At 41.8% G+C, this 18,704-nt stretch overlaps 3 protein-coding genes and 4 non-coding genes across 8 annotated transcripts; all 7 read right to left on the bottom strand.

Annotated features, from left to right (window-relative positions):
• Positions 1-2,883: 2,883 nt before the first annotated feature.
• LOC134026477 (heterogeneous nuclear ribonucleoprotein R) lies at positions 2,884-12,624 on the bottom strand. Of its 2 annotated transcripts, XM_062469274.1 has the most exons (12): positions 12,495-12,624; positions 11,450-11,607; positions 11,014-11,132; positions 10,755-10,862; positions 10,506-10,619; positions 10,106-10,282; positions 9,390-9,525; positions 8,799-9,004; positions 8,247-8,396; positions 7,955-8,076; positions 7,279-7,835; positions 2,884-5,859 (listed from the first exon to the last, which is right to left on the bottom strand). In XM_062469274.1, exons 2-12 carry the CDS (start codon positions 11,601-11,603, stop codon positions 5,816-5,818), a joined length of 1,887 nt encoding a protein of 628 aa, XP_062325258.1. In that variant the 5' UTR covers positions 11,604-11,607; positions 12,495-12,624; the 3' UTR covers positions 2,884-5,815. The 2 variants fall into 2 exon arrangements, with proteins under 2 accessions (XP_062325258.1, XP_062325257.1); XM_062469273.1 differs by lacking the exon at positions 2,884-5,859 and having other exon boundaries at positions 6,459-7,835.
• Positions 12,625-12,869: 245 nt separating this feature from the next.
• rpl13a (ribosomal protein L13a) lies at positions 12,870-15,765 on the bottom strand. The gene is made up of 7 exons (XM_062469802.1): positions 15,595-15,765; positions 14,829-14,901; positions 14,545-14,610; positions 14,238-14,339; positions 13,863-13,948; positions 13,331-13,390; positions 12,870-13,128 (listed from the first exon to the last, which is right to left on the bottom strand). The coding sequence occupies exons 1-7, from the start codon at positions 15,748-15,750 to the stop codon at positions 12,919-12,921; spliced, it is 753 nt and encodes a 250-aa protein (XP_062325786.1). The 5' UTR covers positions 15,751-15,765; the 3' UTR covers positions 12,870-12,918.
• LOC134027233 (small nucleolar RNA Z195/SNORD33/SNORD32 family) lies at positions 13,494-13,576 on the bottom strand. Its single transcript, XR_009931439.1, has one exon. It is a non-coding gene; the product is annotated as a small nucleolar RNA Z195/SNORD33/SNORD32 family (small nucleolar RNA).
• LOC134027235 (small nucleolar RNA SNORD50) lies at positions 14,092-14,164 on the bottom strand. Its single transcript, XR_009931441.1, has one exon. It is a non-coding gene; the product is annotated as a small nucleolar RNA SNORD50 (small nucleolar RNA).
• Positions 14,417-14,499, bottom strand: LOC134027234 (small nucleolar RNA Z195/SNORD33/SNORD32 family). The gene has a single exon (XR_009931440.1). It is a non-coding gene; the product is annotated as a small nucleolar RNA Z195/SNORD33/SNORD32 family (small nucleolar RNA).
• LOC134027232 (small nucleolar RNA Z195/SNORD33/SNORD32 family) lies at positions 15,005-15,087 on the bottom strand. The gene has a single exon (XR_009931438.1). It is a non-coding gene; the product is annotated as a small nucleolar RNA Z195/SNORD33/SNORD32 family (small nucleolar RNA).
• A 246-nt stretch (positions 15,766-16,011) lies between the features above and the next one.
• On the bottom strand, positions 16,012-18,569 carry atp5if1b (ATP synthase inhibitory factor subunit 1b). The gene is made up of 3 exons (XM_062470192.1): positions 18,419-18,569; positions 16,879-16,991; positions 16,012-16,575 (listed from the first exon to the last, which is right to left on the bottom strand). Exons 1-3 carry the CDS (start codon positions 18,485-18,487, stop codon positions 16,434-16,436), a joined length of 324 nt encoding a protein of 107 aa, XP_062326176.1. The 5' UTR covers positions 18,488-18,569; the 3' UTR covers positions 16,012-16,433.
• Positions 18,570-18,704: the final 135 nt, after the last annotated feature.

The raw sequence follows: 18,704 nt of genomic DNA, 5'->3' as shown, positions 1-18,704 counted from the left end.
TGAAGGATTTTGCCACCACTTTAAATGACATTCTAAATTCTAATACATTTACATTTAGTCATTTAGCAGACGCTCTTATCCAGAGCGACTTACAGTAAGTACAGGGACATTCCCCCGAGGCAAGTAGCGTGGAGTGCCTTGCCCAAGGACACGTCATTTGGCACGGCCGGGAATCGAACTTGGCAACCTTCTGATTACTAGCCCGCTTCCCTAACCGCTCAGCCACCTGACTAATAATGCAAATGCAAATAATACAAAAAAAAGCTGTGAACGTTGCTTTAAAGAGCATAGAAAAAAATGTTTAGCTGTCAAATTAGCCCTCCTTTCAGTACTGTTATGAGAGCCTGAACCATCAACAGAAGTTAAATAATGCTGCCAGATTCAGAGTTGAAATGATTTGTCGCCAACTGCGTGAGTGCACATGTGTAAGGTATCCAGAACATGTTGTTTTCCAGTGATTGTTTATTTTCTTCTGTTAATGGAATCCCTTTTAACACCATATTGCAGCTCACCACTCTAGAAGCAACCAGTTACAAATGCAACATTTACAAAGACGAGACACTGAACCAGGTCCCAATGAACTGAGCTGTGCTGGCTCGTGCCCAGTAATAACCAGCCCTTGACTAAACTCAGAAACTGGAGAAGCAGTGATAATACCCATCTTATTCGTATCGCACATTTATTCTGACCCACATTAATGAGCGTGTTAAGTCACTCACATTCATGAACATGAACACATGAACGCGTGGATGAAGTGATTTGTAATTCTGTCTTTCTCAATCATAATAATCATAATTACATGAGTCAGCCTTACTAGCCTTATTAGTAAAGAATCTGCTGCATCTTTTTAAACACGACAATCCATAACTGACTGCACCTTAAATGGCAAAAAAAAAAAAGCTTTCAAACTGAGAGTAACTTTGAGAGGAAAATCTACCAGCAAGGACTGACAATCATCTCCCCTTCAGACACATCTAGGAAACTCAATGGTTTTCTATATGTGAACCAGTGAATCCCTACTGCTACAATGTTGCTTTCATTAAATAACAAAAGTTGAAGAAAAACTAGCATTTCTGTCTATTGTGAAAGGCTTGTCAGGCTTGTCAGTTCACTTCATGCTTTACCTTGGTGCAGCTATTGTCACTACACACTGTACTCCATTAATGCAATTTGCTATTCATGTTCAGCTTTGTTTCATTTATAAAGTTGTGTTCTTTTGTGTTTCATAAATAATTTTCCATTCATGGTAAATATAAGGATTCGTTGAGCACTGCTGGAAAGCAGCACCTTTGAAACCAATTTCTACTGCCTCTGATTATCAGCAGGTTAAGAGCCATTCTGTTCCCACGTGTCACTTCGAGAAGCTTTTTTAACCTTTATCCTCACAGACACAGATTGCTTCTCTCCATGTGTTGATAGCATCAACAATTTTTGACGAAAGAGCAAAAAAAGAGAACAAAAGTAAAGAGACCCACTCTCAGAGACCCACTTTCAGAGGAGCATCCTTGACACACACACATTTACATTACATTTACATTTAGTAGACGCTCTAATCCAGAGCGATTTACAGGGACATTCCCCCCAGGCAAGTAGGGTGAAGTGCCTTGCCCAAGGACACAACGTCAGTTGGCATGACCGGGAATCGAACTGGCAACCTTCGGATTACTAGCCCGACTCCCTCACCGCTCAGCCAACACACTCCGGTGCTAAGGCTGTGGAGGAGGCTGCGTGGAGATACGTTTCGATCATTCAAGCCAAGGTCTTGAGGAGGCGTTCACACAATAAAGGTCTTTTCACTCACTGTGTGATTATAGAGATCCATAAAAACTAATCATGAACCGTCACAGTGATTTTCCCATCTGTTGACTGTGGACACGGTCTCCCTCTTAAAGCAGGTACACAGACAGGCACATCACTCCAGGTTTCTGTTTCAAAGGACCCCAGCTGCCAGGAGTGTGTGCGTGTATGCATTCACCCCACACACGCAATCCTACACTCCACAAGCCTTAATTACAAAGATAAGCAACGCTTTGCGATCCAGTTGGAACCACGTAATAAACACACACAATGCCCACACAATCCAGCACATAATCATGTTGGCTCATCTCAGAGCGCTGCTCTCCTCACCACCGAGGTGGAGACAGGCTCAATGCAGCTTTGTTGGAGAACGTCCTCCACATCTCCTTCAATCCAATGTCAGAGATGGAACTCCAAACCACAGGAACTGTGGAGGGCTGAAGCCGTCACGTTCATCTAAACAGAATGACTTGAATATTTAATGCTTAGTTTGACGACAGGTGGGTAATTGAAGGTCTTTCACTGAAGGATGTAAGTAAACAAGGTGCCCCATTGATAACTGGTATTGAGGCAAGACAAGAAAAGTAAGAACCACATTCTGGATGAAAGGTGCACAACTGCTTGTGTGCTGTGAGTGCACACAGATCAGAGAAGTATGGTGATTTAACTAAAATGGCCATTTAGCAGTTAAGGTTACGCTCACTTTCGTCAAAAGAGACACCTTCCGCTCAATTTTTATCGACGGACATCACTTATAAAATTATAATTAGTAATTACATTTATTCATTTTCTAAATTGATTAATTATTCCCACCGTGAATTGGAAAATTACAACACAGTAATGAGGTTTAACTGCTAATTGCTTTGTGAATAAAGATAATTTCTCATTCACATCAATTCAGTGTAATACTGCCCCCATGTGGTAAACTACTGTAACTCCATGGAGAGTCAATAAAACTCATGCTGAGGGATTTTACCAACCCAGATCAAAATTCCCAGTAGTGTCATGTCTCAGAACCCATTTACAGCATTGGAGAGTTTGTTTATGAAACATACTGCACAATAAGCACAAAATCACACATCTGAGTTCATTCAACTGGTTTATTTTTATTCATGAATATTAGTACAATCTAGCTTGAGCACCCATGGTTTTATGAATTATTTCAAGTACTTGAGCTACAGCAGAACACAGCTTGATCAGGACTAACATTATCCATAAGATCCATAAGATCCATAAGCCAGTATCAAAGCAATAAACTTGGTGTTAGTCCTTAAGGACCTAAGTAAAGCTAAGTATTAAGACTTTAATTTGATCTAACTCAGACTGATCGCATAGAAATGTACTCAATAGTGGGGTTTTTTTAAACTAAGAGAATGGGGCAGAGTGAATATCCCTCCAGCTGAAGTAAATGATATGTCACAGCTTTGCAGCAGTCTAGAACTGATGCAGCTCCGTTTCTGCCTGTCTCTGCATTCATCATCTACATTTACAGAGCTTTTATTAATTTCAGCTTAACTCAAGCAAACCGAGTGAGTCATAACTCAAATTAATTCTGAGGTCCAGATTACAGCTGATCAAGACAGGGACAGGGATCGTCAATTCCTGCTCATATTCCATGCATGACTTTTCAAAATGAAACAAGATGTGAAGATGTTTTCAGGAAACATCTTCAAAACTAAAATGCCTCTGGGGTTTACAATATTAATGGGACTATAAATGTGGCATGACAGAATTTTGTTAAATGTTTCCTTGTACTCTGTGTATAACTAGAAGTGTCCAAGCAGCTAAGCCTTATTATTACGCAGGGAAATTATTTCTGGGGCAGCAAAACGATTATATTGAGACAAGTTGAATGATCCTGAACAAAAAGAAATTAGACAATTTCTAATGGGAAAGAGAGACAAAATGCACCAGGGTGGAATCAAAGCCATTAATATTGGTGTCACTACACTTCAGAACACCATAGCTTTTGACAGATGGTTAGGTGTCAGTGGTCCAGCATTGTCATTTCATGATGCGCTATACTGCACCAATTAAAACTCTCTAAAACACTGCATTGTGAATGCTCAACTATCAAAGCACTTTGGCATAATGGCTTGAAATTGTAATATATACAATTTGGAGATGGGTGTTTTATGGTACTACTGTACTGTAGGTACAACTACATCAGGGACCACAGATGTAACTTGTAGGCGAGTCTTAAAAGTTTGTTTTCTTTCTCTAAGGTAGGAGAAAGTTTCTTTCCCACCAGTTGCGTAAACCTATATTGTGTCTGATGGGGTCTTCCTTACCTAAGCCCAGAGTTTGCCGCCTGCTTTCAGCAACTGATTCCCACGAGTATCAAGACTGACACCTGGATTAGGGGAGAGGAGAAGAGGACAGCGACAGAAGAAGAGAGGCTTTTGGATCTAAAAGAAATCCATCCATTGCGTCTTCCACCTTCCTTACCCCAGACATCCTCAGCACAGGCTCTGAAGCCCCACAGAGTGGTGAGAAGGCTGGGTCGGGGGCCCTCCATCACACACGCACTTCCTGATTGGTAGATAAAGTTAAATGACAAGAGGAAGGAGTTAATATAAGGAAGTACTTACGTCCCTTGCTTAGGAAGCCATCTGAAGTGTTCTTTTTTTTTTTTTTTGAGAAAGACATCAGAGATCAGAAAATGTTCTTAGGTAGAGGAGTACTTCTGCATTTCTTGATTGCTGAACCTCTCATTACTGCTTATTGCTTCTGACATATTCAGTTTAGTTGGTATAGTTGAGTTATAATGATAGATTCTAAACTAGGTAAGCAATATTGACATGGCAAGAATGTATTTCCTTACACCAGTCTCTTTAACAATACATCAAGTTTAAAAACACTGCCTTGTTTAAGGAATTATGTTACTGTAATACACTGCAATAAGATACAACAGAACTGGCAAATGGATGAATAATCAACTTTATGAACGTCAATGGGAAAGTGTTGAGCTGTCAGGGTTGTCAAGAAACTGCCACAGGGCATGTTATCTTGGTTACATAAAATATTTATTTGACTTCAAATCAGAGAAGGGTCATAGCTAATGAATATGGAGATGCTGAATATAGCTGGAATAAGAAATTACCTCAGGGCACTCTGGTACTGTAGAAAGGGATGAGAATTAGCAGAGAACTACATTTCTCGATTGAGTTGATCAACATGCCAAACACACATTGCCCCCCAAGCTTCCCCACCCACAGGAAAGGGGGTAAAGAAGGTCAAGCATGAGCCCCATTTCATTTCACATTTTAGATTAATTCCATCTGAAAAGGTTAATTCCTATAAAGACGAGGGTGTGAATGTGATTCACTTGCCTCCAGGGCTGTGGGCTTCAAGGCACATCTAGATGACGTGTTATGGTGCAAGACCTTTATTTCAGACCATACTGATCCAATTGACAAAGAGGCTGATGTAGATTCTGAACTTGAATTGAACTATTATTTTGAGGAAGTCTCAAACTATTTGTCACATCAATTTCTCTACACAAAGGTGTTCATATGTTTGGTTCATATATTTAGGTCAAGTGTAAACTATTCAGTTTCACATGAAACCCAACCCTGTACAGGCTTCCCCTTTTTCTTGAAAACGGTTGAATACTACCATTGAAAAGTACCCTGTCAGAAAAGGCACTGTGTTCCATTAGAGCTCTGCAACTGAAGTCTAGAGACAGACTGGTGATTTGGCCAGTTTCCCAGACACAGTCAGATGATTCTTATAATTAAGAAACCATTTAACTGATTTCACTGAAAATCTCCACTGACACTGAAAGAACACCAGGTTTTACAGAACTTCCTCTGTTACTGGGTCTGACATAAACGTGAAGCAGGCTGAGGCTCAGGAGTGGAGGAAGAGGAGAGGAAGAGAGGAGGAGAGGAGGAGCACTCAGTGCTGCTCCAGTGTAGCGGTGAAGAGGTAAACAAGGCTCACCCTTAGTACGGGAGGAGGGGGAGGCGGGGATGATGAAGAACACAGCAGAGAAACGATGTGTTCCTCACGTGACTCACTCACGCGCCGCCATGCCCTGACCCGTGCCTCCGTCTTCACCTGGGTGGTTCGAGATAGAAGGGAAAAACTTCAAACAAACAACTAAACAAAAGGAAAAAAAGCAATAAAAAAATAACTTGAATTTTGTCTTTCAAAACAGCAGATAGATCAATTGTACTTCAAGTACAAAAAAAGAAGGGGGAAAAAAAGCTAACCAAACATGAGAAAGCCAATGTTTTGGAAACTGAAAACCAGAGAGCTCAAGGACAGCAGACAGAAATGGTGGTCCTTGTCTTTGAGGATTATTTTTGCTCCACAATTCAGCCAAATAGTCAACATCTGCAAGATATGATGTCACACTAATAGACTTGTAGTGGTCGAAACATCCTTTTTTGGGGTCATCCAGAAGTCAATATCATAGTGCCAAATGTTGATTTCAAGACTCTAATGCTTCCAGGTGTATCAGGTTGTGCTGGGTGTACAATGGTCAATAAAAACTGCAATCACAACCGCAGTCAAGTAAACTGTTTCCTCAATATGCAGTTATTGGTTGGTTGTCTTCAAAGTGAAATTTGCCAAGACATTTGGTCGGTCAAAACTGGTCAGATCAATGTATGTCATGATGACACAACTGAATTTGAAAATTTCGTATAACTGAATGGAGTATGGTTGAGTTTTATTGAAATGTAACAAGAACAATTTATAAATACAAATCACATCAAAGAACAAATTGTCTCGCAGATCAAGGATTTGCCAGACCTGTAGTTTAAATGGGCAGCTTTAAAACTGTAGTAACACTTTTATAAAAACACAATTACTCTACCTAGACAAATGGTAAACATACAACTGCAATGTTACTGCCTAACTACAAGAAAAAGGCACTATCTACCTCTCTTCTTGTACCCACTTATGCAAATCCACTTGAAATAAAGCCATTATCTTAAAGCCATTATGTACAAGCAAGTGCTATTTCTTAAAGAAAATAGGGAGGGGGCTTAGTCTATAAGGGAAAGGGGATGGTGGTTTAGAGCATGTCATTAAATGAATGGTAGTCATGATCATCCAGTTCTTCCCCCAGTAAAAAACATGAGTCAACAATATTTTTAACTGTAACTTTCAAAAGGAATAAGATAGCAATTTTGCTTTTAAAGTGTAAATGTCCAGATACCACAAGCAAAGCAAAACAAAGGAATAGACTGAAGAAGCAAGCTCGTGTATATACACTTATCGTCTTCTCCACACTTGTAGTGCAATCATTCCATATTTCGCAAAGTGTGTAGATTTGTCAAATTATGCAAGTTGAGTTTTTTCTTTTTTTTTGTACGATGTCTTATGGATATAACTGGTCGATTTGTACACAGCCAATCAAAACTTGATGTCACTCAGCCCAATCCGTTCATTTGTATTTAATCTACTTCCATTGTTGCCCATAAGAATCTTGGTAAAACTCCTGGTTGTCATTATTGTAACCATAGTTACCAGAGTAGTCGCCACCCTGCTGCAGTGGTTGCTGGGCGATGGGTTGGGAGCCCCAGTTCTGCTGGTTGGCGGTCTGGCGGCGTTTGGAGTCAGGCTGGGTGTAGCCGTCTGCTTTCCTCTTCCCCCCTACGTTGCCCCCTCGGTTACCCCGGGCCCCTCGGATGCCCCTACCCCGGGGCAACTGAGCTGGGCCTCCAGGAGTCCCGCGGCCCCCTCCACGCCCTCCCCTGGGAACCCCCATCGGAGACCCCCTTTGGACGTAGCTGCCTCTGCCCCGAGGGGGAGGCGCTCCTCTGCCCCTGGGTGGTGGGGGAGCACCCCGGTTCACCCTGCCCCCCCTCCCTCTTATAGAGTAGACGTCATCATAGCCATAGTAAGGATCGTCATAGCTTCCTCTGTAGTCATGATAATCGTAACTGTAGTAATCGTCGTAGTAGTCCTCGTACCCATAGTAATCCTGAGGGTAGGCGTAGCCCCCACCCCCCCTCCCGCCTCGGCCACGCCCCCTCATGGGAGGAGGCATGCGCGGGGGAGAGTAGTAGTAGTAGTCGTCATACCTGACAAAAAACAACAAATAAACAAGCAAAAAGATGTACAAACAATGAACAACAATAGCCTATAGTGTTGTTTTTATGAACCATAACAGTACGAGATACGATGTGTCTTCACAACTCACCCTGAGGTCCTCGGGGGCTGTCTCTGGGCCTGACGCTCCTTCTTCTTCTTGTCTGGAGGCTTTGCCAGTACAATCTCAATCTCCTCCCCCTCCAGCTCCTTCCCATTCATCTCCTGCATGGCCTGGACATTGTTGGACAATAGAGAGTGTTGACATCCAGTGACTTTTTCCGAGAGAGAATTTCAACACACATTCACAGGCGCACATACCTGCTACACACACGCACGTACTTACTAGTACTTATGCTTATTTACACACACATTTACAGATTCACAAAGACAGAAGTACACACCTTAACAGCAGCGTCTCTCTCCTCAAAGTGGACAAAGGCATAGTCCTTCAGCTTCTTGACTCTCTCCAGCTTCCCAAAGTGGGAGAAGGTCTTCTCCAGTAGCTCCTCTGTGACAGGGGTGGCCAGGTTCCTCACAAACAGCACCTTCACCTGGCAGCACACCAACACAGTATAAGAGAGACAGATCACCACACAGGAAAAGGAAGGATGAACATTGGGGTGAGAGAGGGCAATGAGGAAAACGGGTGGGATATTAATATCCGAGGCACAGTGGCATATGTGCCATTACAGCTTGCAAAAGCATGAGTCGTACAACATCTAGGGCTTATTGTGTTTGATGAGTCGAGGGAGTCTGTTCCGTGCAGTGATGGGCTTTTCTTAGAACTGAATCATCACACAATTCCCCTTAGTGTAATTTCAGTCAATTAAATATTATTAACTGCTTTTCAGACTGTTCTCTTCAAGGATTCGATTCTCTGGCCTCTCGTCTGGTTTTGTGGTCTTAGTGTTTTTTATGGGGCCAGAGCCAAGTTTCAGTGACTCGGACCTCACCCTGGCCATGATCCCTGGGTCTGGTTCCTCCACCGGGTCCGCCCATTCCACCGTCACCGGGTTCCCCCACACCTTGACCTTGCCGCTCATCAGGCGGCGGCGGGCCTGGGCAGCAGTCTTGTGGTCTTCATACTCCAGGAAGCAGAAGCCCCTGTTCTTCTTCTTGTCATCAGGCTGGTGATAGAGGATCACCTCCATGAGGCCCTCTGGTGGAGGAATGGAGGAAAGTATTTATGTATTTTTAAATCTCTCGCCCTGTCAGGAGATTGACTACAACAACAGCTGTCAAGTGTGGCACTCTACTCCAGAACAGGTATGTGACATTAAGATTAATGTGTGCATATACAGTACAAGGCTGCATTTGACATAGAGCAACACATAACATTTAAGGAAGAGGCAATGCAGGTATGACAACACTAGACATGCAGTTGGTGTACCCAGGCATCCTCTCAACACTTTCAGATATATAAGAGTTTGTATAACACTTCTTTTTATGATTCGATTGTTAGTCTCCTCAGACAATATTTGTAATAAATCATAGTTGATTGCAAACAATATATATAGAAATTTGAACTTTGATCTTTCTCTAACCTGTAACTTTGCTGAAATCTTCCAATATGCTCTCTCTTGTCTTGTTCTTTGGAATTGAGCCAACAAAGAGTCGATTGTTTGCGACAGAGATGCAGACACCCAGGTATTTACCTGACCGGATTTCATAATTATCACACTAAAAACAAAAAAGGGTTGACAAAAAATACATGTTCTTAAAATTTTGCACAAAACATGTCGCCAATTCATGCACAGTCAAAACATTTAAGAAATCACACATAAACCACAAATAGACCACACTGTCTGCCAGGCTTCAGTCAAGTAAAAAGGCATATGTCAGGGCCCCTATGTATAAATGGACTGCCTTTAAATGTGGTTAAGTGGTGCTAGCTTAACAACAAATAATCATCCAATCCAATCACTAACCTAACCTTAACCGAAAACCTTAGGTTTGGGTTGTTCCTCTAGTAATTTGATAAACAATACATCTAAGGTCCTAAAATTTAACCTAACCATGACCCTATTTAAATATCATCAAAAGTGATTTGGACTGTTGTGTGATGGTTAAAGCAGCTCCTATGTCTCATTTATAAAAATAGTGATGATCTACAGACTTTGGTACTATGTTGATGTGTAATAACTGGGTTTGTTTTAGGGTAAGTAGACATTTGTATTGTGCTGTATCTATAATGGGGGGGAACCCTTAGTTAATGGTCCATCCTCTCCATGCAAGAGGATGTCTTAATGGCATGTCTTACGAGTTTGACAGCCTCTTGTGCGGCGTCCTTGTTGCAGAAGGTGATGAAGGCGTAGCCCCGATTCTGACCCGAGAGAGGGTCCATCATCAGACGCAGGTCCCAGATAGGCCCCGCCTTCTCAAACAGCGGCACAAGCTCATCCTCATACAGGTCTCTGGGGATCTTACCCACAAACACCTGCAGTGGCCAAAGAGAAAGGAAAAGTTTAGCTCCCCAAGCTGAGTTAGGTTGGAAGTAGGTTATTTTGTTATGAATTGTGGAATTAAATTGCAATGGAGTATAAACAGTACAGGAGTTCCATAACCAAGTGAAAACAACCTTAACAGTGGTCAAGTTGTGCCTTTGAACAACAGAAAAAAACAGTGTTTGACCATAACAAAGCTGGGTCATTTCCCCTTGCCTCTGTCCCGACCCCAGGCTGTGTTCCAGTGTACACCTCGTCTGGGGGAGGTCCCCCGTACTTCCTCTGTCCTGTGGTCACATCCAGAGTGTATCCTGTTCGCTCCAGAAGAGCCTGGAAAGGAAGTCAATGACAGAAAGGATTCACACAGAGACCATGTACGTCTGCATCTTAGCTAAATAGAACTAAACTAATCAACTGCATTTGATAGTAGTTTTAGCACTTTTACTGTATTTCATTTTTTGTCACCTTGATCTTGGACTCATCTGGACCCTTTGTGGATTCTTGAACTTTGCTTCCTTGTTTTTCTCTTTGTCTGTATGTCTTCATCACACCACAGAGAAACGCACTCTTGTTCTGGGAGAGGCAGTGATAGACATTAATGATGTACAATAATGATGAAGACAGTATATCTTACCTGGAGTAAATCCCATAAGCTATTTACAGAGTAAAATGGATGAATGTAAGGACAGCTTTATGTGGGGGGTGGGGGTTGAGGCAGACTCACCTGGACATGTGACAGGTCACTCTCCTTAAACTGCAGAATGACTGCCAGGGCCCCCTCCTCATTGAACTCCCTTAGGGCATCAATGGCCCTCTCATCCAGGTCAGCATAGGCCACCAGCCCTGAGAAAAAGGGGGAATGAGAGCAGAGAGAGATACAGCGAGAGAGACATTACATTTACATTTAGTTATTTAGCAGACGCTCTTATCCAGAGCGACTTACAGTAAGTACAGGGACATTCTCCCCGAGGCAGGTAGGGTGAAGTGCCTTGCCCAAGGACACAACGTCATTTGGCACGGCCAGGAATCGAACTGGAAACCTTCAGATTACTAGCCCGCTTCCCTCACCGCTCAGCCACCTGACACCCCTTTGGCGTCATTACATTACATTGATTTGTCTATATAAAGGTTTTATAGAGTTGGCCTTCACACTCGCTTACCAGTCTGAAATATGTCATCCAGGCTTTCTGCCACTTTTTGAGGAAGCCCGGCATCTAGCAGGGTCTGGTAGTTCTGTGTGTGTGTGGCACTGACATCCATGGGCTCCTCTTCTTCCTTCAACAGAGTTGAATTGCCATTCACCTCAGTAGCCATTCTCCTAGGGCCAGAGAGAGGTCAAAAGTTATACATTTGTAAAGAGAGGTGGTTCTTTTTGAGGGACTGAGTTCCTTAGTTATTATGTTATGAGCATTGCATGAACACTACTATTTGAATGAACTATATATAACTGCTCAATTTTACTGGTTGGGATTTTGTCAATTAATTGCTTGACTATAGAAAACATGTTTTTGAGACAGAACAGAATACAAGGATTCCACTCATTATTTTGCCATTAACAAACCGTAGCAGGTATTGCAGGGGAAATAGTCGTGCGGCGTGCTAGACAGAGCACCAAACAAGTCGACCTAGTGTTTTGGGACAAACAAGCACGATTCCTGGCGGGAACTGGGGTGACGTCAAAAAGGAGAGGTAGGCTAAATTTGCACCTGGCAAGGCTAATATTATGGTGGATAGAAAGTTAGAGGCTAGTACTGTGCTAATGTCTCCTTTACGAAATAACGTTGTTCAACGAAAACAACGTAAGAAACTAAAGTGTGATCATATAAGACCTGCACCGACTAATTCGTAGTTAATAACGCCATGGCTTAGCAATCTAGACACAAGGCCTGGCTGTCTAGAACGCCTTGACTAACGTTGGACTGTAAACATAAAGCCGACCCGCCCCCTACATTACCCACACTTCTCTTCAAGCTGGCCAACAACTGATGGTAAATTTGAAGAGCCTCATTACATTGTAACGGTAAAAAACGTATAAATGGATGGTGGCTAATAGTACCTATACGCTTAAATTATTGCACTAATGCAATGGCCTTGTTCGTCCCAAAACTGAGCCCATCTTTCTATCCAAACGCTACGAATTATTGTTATAAATACATACTGGCACAATTTACAGTATGCAAATGCTATTTTAGGAAACAAACTTACCGTTACACTTGAGCCAGTTGCAACAAAACAAAATTATGAGTTATCAAAATGCATATAATATTGTTAAGTGGACCTTCCCCTCTTTATTTGGGTCTGTACACCGGAGACTGACAGCTTAGTGCTCGTTCATGTGTCTTCCTCCTGGTAAATCCAACCCGATTCCATTCGCGCGCACGTTCTCATCTACGGGGTTTCCGTCGGCACTTGCACGGCCGTTGCTTGTTGGGCGACTTACTTGTAAGTGCATATTCAATAGGTCAGTGCAGTTAGACTTGTGTTTATAAGCATTTCAACATCATTTTTAAATATTTGCCTTTATCACAGGCCAAGTGCAACTGCCCAAACCAAAAACACAAGCAGACCAAATAGCCTAAACACTTTCTATAAACATTTATTCCTCTTTTATTGGCCACAAGAAACCAGCTCAGACAAGTACACCATACTGTTTCAGCACATCAGTGTACTTTGCGATCTTGCTCTCCACGTTCTTCTCTGCCACTTTTTTCAGCTTGATCTGAGTCTTCACCTTGGTGTACCGGATCTTGGCTTTCTCTTTCCTCTTCTCCTCAAGGGTGGCTGTGATAGCCTGGTACTTCCAACCAACCTCATGGGCCAGCCGCCCAAGAAGGGCAAACTATGAGAAAAGCAGTGTGGTTAAAAATATGAAAAATAATCTACCTCATAGTAAGAGTTGACGATTACTCATTGCAAGTTGTCCTGTGCAAGTCATGTTAAATTGAGCACACTAACAATCGTATATGCAGACAACCAATAATCATGCAACTTAAATCATCATGGCAAGAAAGAAACATCTAACAGGCACTGTTAAGAATTACCTTGCGAGTGGGCTTCAGACGCACTATCTTCAGGGCGGCTGGGACGACCATACGCTTCCTCTGTGGAACAAAACAGCTTCAGGCCCTGGAGCAAATGGCAGGTCCACCAAGCGTGGATGGTACTGAGCTTGTCCCAATTAACTGGCCGTTAAAACTATTTGCTTATGTCTCAGATGGTAGTGCATGTAAAGTATTCTCATGGTCGTGAAACTCGAATACTTAACTGTGGTAATCATCACTGACAATAAGCAAAGTCTAAATAGTAATAATGTAACAGAGTTGCTGATGGAATCAGCAGTAACTTGACAAATCTGTTACAAAAAATTTAGTAATCAGGATGCTACCAATCAATTACTAAATTAAAACTTAGCTTCTGACTCACCAAAAATAAATTTAGATAATGGGTACCAGCTTAAAATTGCAACTGCTGTAACCATGTCTACACTTTGTGGGCCAACTGGCTGAGCTCTAGAGCGGCTTTCTCCCTCAGATTCAGGCCCTGCTTGTTGTGTGGGGTTGAGGCATCATTCACCTTGTCATAGGGAGGGGGGATACCGTCAAACACCTTCAGCCTCTCCAGAGCAGCCTGTCCCCTCTTGGTTTTGTGAGGGAGCATGCCTGTTGGGGTTAAAGGGCAGTAAAACATGACTTGGACATTCACAACATTAATCCAAAAGCTATTATTCTTTCCACATCTACTAGTTACTCAACATGCTCATGTGTGCACACACACACAGATACATTGAGTATTGGCCAAACTCAACTCAGTAATCAGATCCGTAGATTGTCTCATCAGAAGATGGATCAGTTTCGGGATAGGGTTCATCAGTGTCAAGCAAGGACCAACCTGGGCAATACCATTCTAAATGGCATCAAACTATCAACCGATGTGGAAGAGTGGACTCACCCCTGACAGTCCTCCAGAAGATCCTACTTGGAGCTCTGAAGTGGTATGGTCCACGGGAAGGGTTGGTGTTCATCCTCTTACGCAGGAAAGCCAAGTACTTCACTGTTCAGAGACATGGGTACAAGTGTTAGATTACATACCTTAAATCTACTAATTACTTATCAAAGCATTCATGCCTCTTTGTCTCAGATGGTAGTGCATGTTACGTAATCTCATGGTCGTTAAACTCAAAGATTTAACTGTGGTAATCATCACTGACAATGCTCTAGAGAAATCCCATAAAATACCTAAAACTACAACAACTTACGCTTATTACGATAGAAGTTGCCAGATATGTTGATGCCCTCACACCTGACGACCACCACCTTGTGACCTGGAATAAGTTAGGGAAAATAGTTAATTACATAGTTTATAGAATTGGTACTTTACAAAAACAGTCCAGTTACCAGCAGCTCAGATATTAAGTTCCTCAATTTAATTCAGACAAGGGAGATAAAATATCATCACTGACAGCTATAGGTAATTTGCCCATGTATTTAAGTCAGACAGGCCATTTGATTGAACGACTTGTTCAGTGTGAATAACACTTACCGAGTAGGACCTGCTTGGCCACGATGGCAGCAAGACGCCCGAGTAGATGGCCTCTGCCATCTAGCAGCAGAACCTGGCAGGTGAGAAAATATATGCGTTTAAATGCAGAAATCTTGGCATACAACTAGATTCAAAGAGGCCATTTGGAGGCGCAGCTAGTCGGCGAACAATTTGCCTATGTCTCAGATGGTAGTGCATGTAAAGTATTCTCATGGTCGTGAAACTCGAATACTTAACTGTGGTAATCATCACTGACAATAAGCAAAGTTTAAATGTATGTATAATCCCCTGGCGACATCCATTATTATTTACAGCACATGTGGTTAAATTATCGAGCACGAGTGGAAAAGGCCAAGGCAAAGAACGGTCAGAGTTGGATCGGTCAATCACGGAGTGGCATGCAAGTTAAAAAAAACGCATTTCAATGACAAGTAATTTAAAATCACAAACCCCGACCGTGCACAGGTTTCAGCATACACATTTTTGAACAATTCTTTGAGGCCCGTGCTAGTTGCTAGCTTGCTATCGTTTACATAGCCTAGCAGCAGGGCTGCCATGATTGTGAGGCATGTCCGGCTAACGTTGTGGCAGAGCAAAGCGTGACATCCAATTTTTGTCAGAAAAGACGATCAGCTCAGGTATAAATCACGAAACCTCGCCAACACTAAAGTTCCAATAATAGGCTAAGCAATCATATTCGCAAAGGTGTATCTTAGCCATTTATTCTTTATGTAATTAATAAGTTAAACGTAGCGCTCTCACACACCTTATTGAACCGGTCCGCCATGATGTGCGAAAAGAAAGACAGACGGGTTGGCCTGCCGTAAAAGACAGGGGTTTTGCGGAAGTGACGACGCTTGTCACCCTTCTTCGAAGGATGTGTAGATTTCATATCAGACTTGCATAGGTTTGCAGCCACCATCTGGACAGAATGAGTAACGTAATTTTCATTGTTTAAATGACAGGGAGAACTGACCATGATTGTTGGTAGTTGATTGATCCAAACGATCATTTCTCAAATGTGCTAAATTGATCAAATTTAACGTGACTTATGTGACGTCATATACAACAAATATTCCGCTCTCTGGAAATAAACTTTAGATTCTTTCAAATAGAGACAGGTGTACACTACTTTGTTAACTATTAGTAACCTTATCTACAGTATAAACAAGCATCACACAACTTAGTCTTTGATATTTTTATTTCAGCAGTCATAGTTGAACACTTGCATGCAGATATTGAGTAGGCTACTCTGAAAGTTTCAATAAAAGGCAATACTGTAATTTTTTCTATCTTTCCTTTTTTTTCTGTAAAACATCCCTTTCCATTTCTTTAATTACATGTCTCCATTCCAAGTCAAAAACATGAATGAGAGCACACAATAAGGTAAAATCTGAGGATGCCAACCACCTTGAATGATTGCGATTAAAAAAACTCAAGCATTTTGGACATTCAACAGCACATTCACTGGAAAAGCTTCTGTGTGCAGTGCAGGCAATTTACTAAGGACTTTGGCAATCAAGAATGACAGAGCTTCACACTATGATTGGTAGAGAGCTTTGTCAAACAATAGATAAAGAGCTTTGTTGGGGTTTTTTCACAGTCTCAGTCATCATGTTTCAGCTTTCGGATCTTTCCCTTGTGGCGGTCAATCTCTCGTTGCAGACGCTCAATCTCTTTCTTGTGATGGTCAATCTCCTCTTGGTGGTGCTGCTTCAGAGCAGCTAGCTGCTCCTGCTCTTTACGTCTACAGAGGGAGGGGAGATGGAGAGAGTGTGTAATGACAGGCAGCGTGTCAAAACAAGCTAAATGCTACTATAGCACAACAGTACATTTTCCTATTTACCTCTAGCTACAGTTACTGTTAGGTTACGGTCTGTGATGACTTTACTATGTTTGAATAAAAGACCCTACTCAGGGGGAATGGGAATCAGGAAAAACAAATAGCAGGTCCACTTAGGGTCTGGAATGACATTAAGGGACTTTGTCATAGTTGTAAGGGGCCAAAATAGCAAGCAATATCAGGTCTGGAAAACGGAGTCACCCTCACCTGAAGTACATTTCCTCCTCAGCAACCTGCTTCTTCCCCATGGCTCCTCCTGCCTCTCTGATTGATCCTCCACCTCCTCCTCCCTTCCCTGCACCTTTGCCCAGCTCACCCAGCTGAATCATGGGAAAGATAACATACAATGAATATACCGAATTTTATCACAATGACATACTGAAAGTCAGATGGCTGAGCGGTTAGGGAATCGGGCTAGTAATCTGAAGGTTGCCAGTTTGATTCCCGGCTGTGTGAAATGACGTTGTGTCCTTGGGCAAGGCACTTCACCCTACTTGCCTCGGGGGGAATGTCCCTGTACTTACTGTAAGTCGCTCTGGATAAGAGCGTCTGCAAAAGGACTAAAATGTAAATGTAAATGTTTAGCACACAGGTTATCTTGAGCACATTTGCCCTTTCATTTCTTTGTCATTCAAATAGGGTCATTTCACTATGGACATGATTTCACAATTAGGAAGTAGGGTGTGAACATTCTTAGCTGCTAGCCTATACTTTTAACAATAAGAAACTGATAATGTAATGTTATACCAAAGTGTATAGTTATACCAGAATTGACCAGAATATGAGAATAATGCTTTTAAAAGCGACCCTATTGTGAAGTACAATTGGCAACATGCATTCACGGGGAGGCATTCACTCCAGAACATTGTTGTCTAATGAAACGTCAAACCCAAACAAAATCTGCCTACATTGGCTACTAGGGATGGAGATTTGAACTGATTTCTATTCGAATAATATCCGAAATTATTTTCAAATATTCCGGATAATCTATTTTTATTAATGTGGTTCCGTTATGTAATTAGCCTGACATGACGCAAAGCATACAGTAAACACATGAACCACCAAACATGCTGGCAATAATTGGGACTGTTAAGCTATTATATTAAATAAGGATTGAATAAAGAAAAAAAATGAAAGATCAATTTATCAACATGACGAAAAGACAATGAACTTGAAAAAACGCTGCGTCTTCAGACGTATAGGCTCTTAAATTGGCGGAATAGCGCTGAGCTATTATGTGTAATAAAAAGTTTAAAAAAATAGTAGGCGAGTACGGAGTCGATATACGAGCAGGACGGCATAGAAACGACTCTGCAGGAACTGAGGTTGCGGCGAGGTACCTACTGCTTAGCCAGGAAACTAAGCTTCTTGTAGCGCCAAATGAAATGAAAGGAGACTCGCAGCAGAACGCAGGGTCACGTAGCATACCTTTGTTGATGGTTTTCATAATTTCTAACGTCACAACTATTAGAATTCACACCACGAAGCGACGGTTTTTCATTAAAAAAAACGTTTTTTAATTAAACTATGCTCATAAGTATTCGAAAAAAGTATTCGAATACTAACTTACTTTAGGATATCCGGATATTCGATTAACCACGTCCATCCCTATTGTCCCAACGTGTTTATGTATATATGTTTATGCTATCCTTGAACAATGTTGCCATTAAGAAATGCTTATATTGAACCAACGTGGAAATTAAATACGCATTGCTATAAAAGGTATTCTATTACATATTCAATTTACCTGGTCGGATGACATCCTTAGCTGTGTGGCCAGGAAGCTCCTAACGTTAGGCCTCAGAAATCTTGCCATTTTTCGTTCTGAAACATACCACTGACTGGTTTGCCCTTGTCAACCAAAATACACCAAAATAAGAACTTTCCATTAGACAAGAGGGGGTGCGTACATCGACGCATGGGGCTTTGAAATTGTGTAATTAATTATTTCAAAGTGTACTACTTTACAGTCTGGGTCTTTCTTTAATTATTCCTAATTTAACCTATGCCAGGACCATGAATTTGATCAATAA

This window comes from Osmerus eperlanus, chromosome 9, assembly GCF_963692335.1.
Source record: "Osmerus eperlanus chromosome 9, fOsmEpe2.1, whole genome shotgun sequence".
Classification (NCBI taxonomy): Eukaryota; Metazoa; Chordata; class Actinopteri; order Osmeriformes; family Osmeridae; genus Osmerus; species Osmerus eperlanus.
This window is presented reverse-complemented; position numbering and strand designations above follow the sequence as displayed.

Bases quoted from the DNA above. Each gene is read 5' to 3' on its own strand.
- LOC134026477 (XM_062469273.1), bottom strand. From the start codon at position 11,603: ATGGCTACTGAGGTGAATGGCAATTCAACTCTGTTGAAGGAAGAAGAG. The intron at 11,133-11,449 runs GTAAGCGAGTGT...CCTTTTTCTCAG, and splicing joins GGATGACATATTTCAGACTG to GGCTGGTGGCCTATGCTGAC. The intron at 8,397-8,798 runs GTGAGGTCCGAG...GTGTGCTGCCAG, and splicing joins ACCCAGGGATCATGGCCAGG to GTGAAGGTGCTGTTTGTGAG.
- rpl13a (XM_062469802.1), bottom strand. From the start codon at position 15,750: ATGGTGGCTGCAAACCTATGCAAGTCTGATATGAAATCTACACATCCT. The intron at 13,949-14,237 runs GTGAGTCCACTC...TAACCCCAACAG, and splicing joins CTTCTGGAGGACTGTCAGGG to GCATGCTCCCTCACAAAACC. The intron at 13,391-13,862 runs GTGAATGATGCC...TTTGTTCCACAG, and splicing joins TCCCCCCTCCCTATGACAAG to AGGAAGCGTATGGTCGTCCC.
- atp5if1b (XM_062470192.1), bottom strand. From the start codon at position 18,487: ATGGCAAGATTTCTGAGGCCTAACGTTAGGAGCTTCCTGGCCACACAG. The intron at 16,992-18,418 runs GTAAATTGAATA...CCCATGATTCAG, and splicing joins TAAGGATGTCATCCGACCAG to CTGGGTGAGCTGGGCAAAGG. The intron at 16,576-16,878 runs GTGAGGGTGACT...CTCCCTCTGTAG, and splicing joins GAGGAGGAAATGTACTTCAG to ACGTAAAGAGCAGGAGCAGC.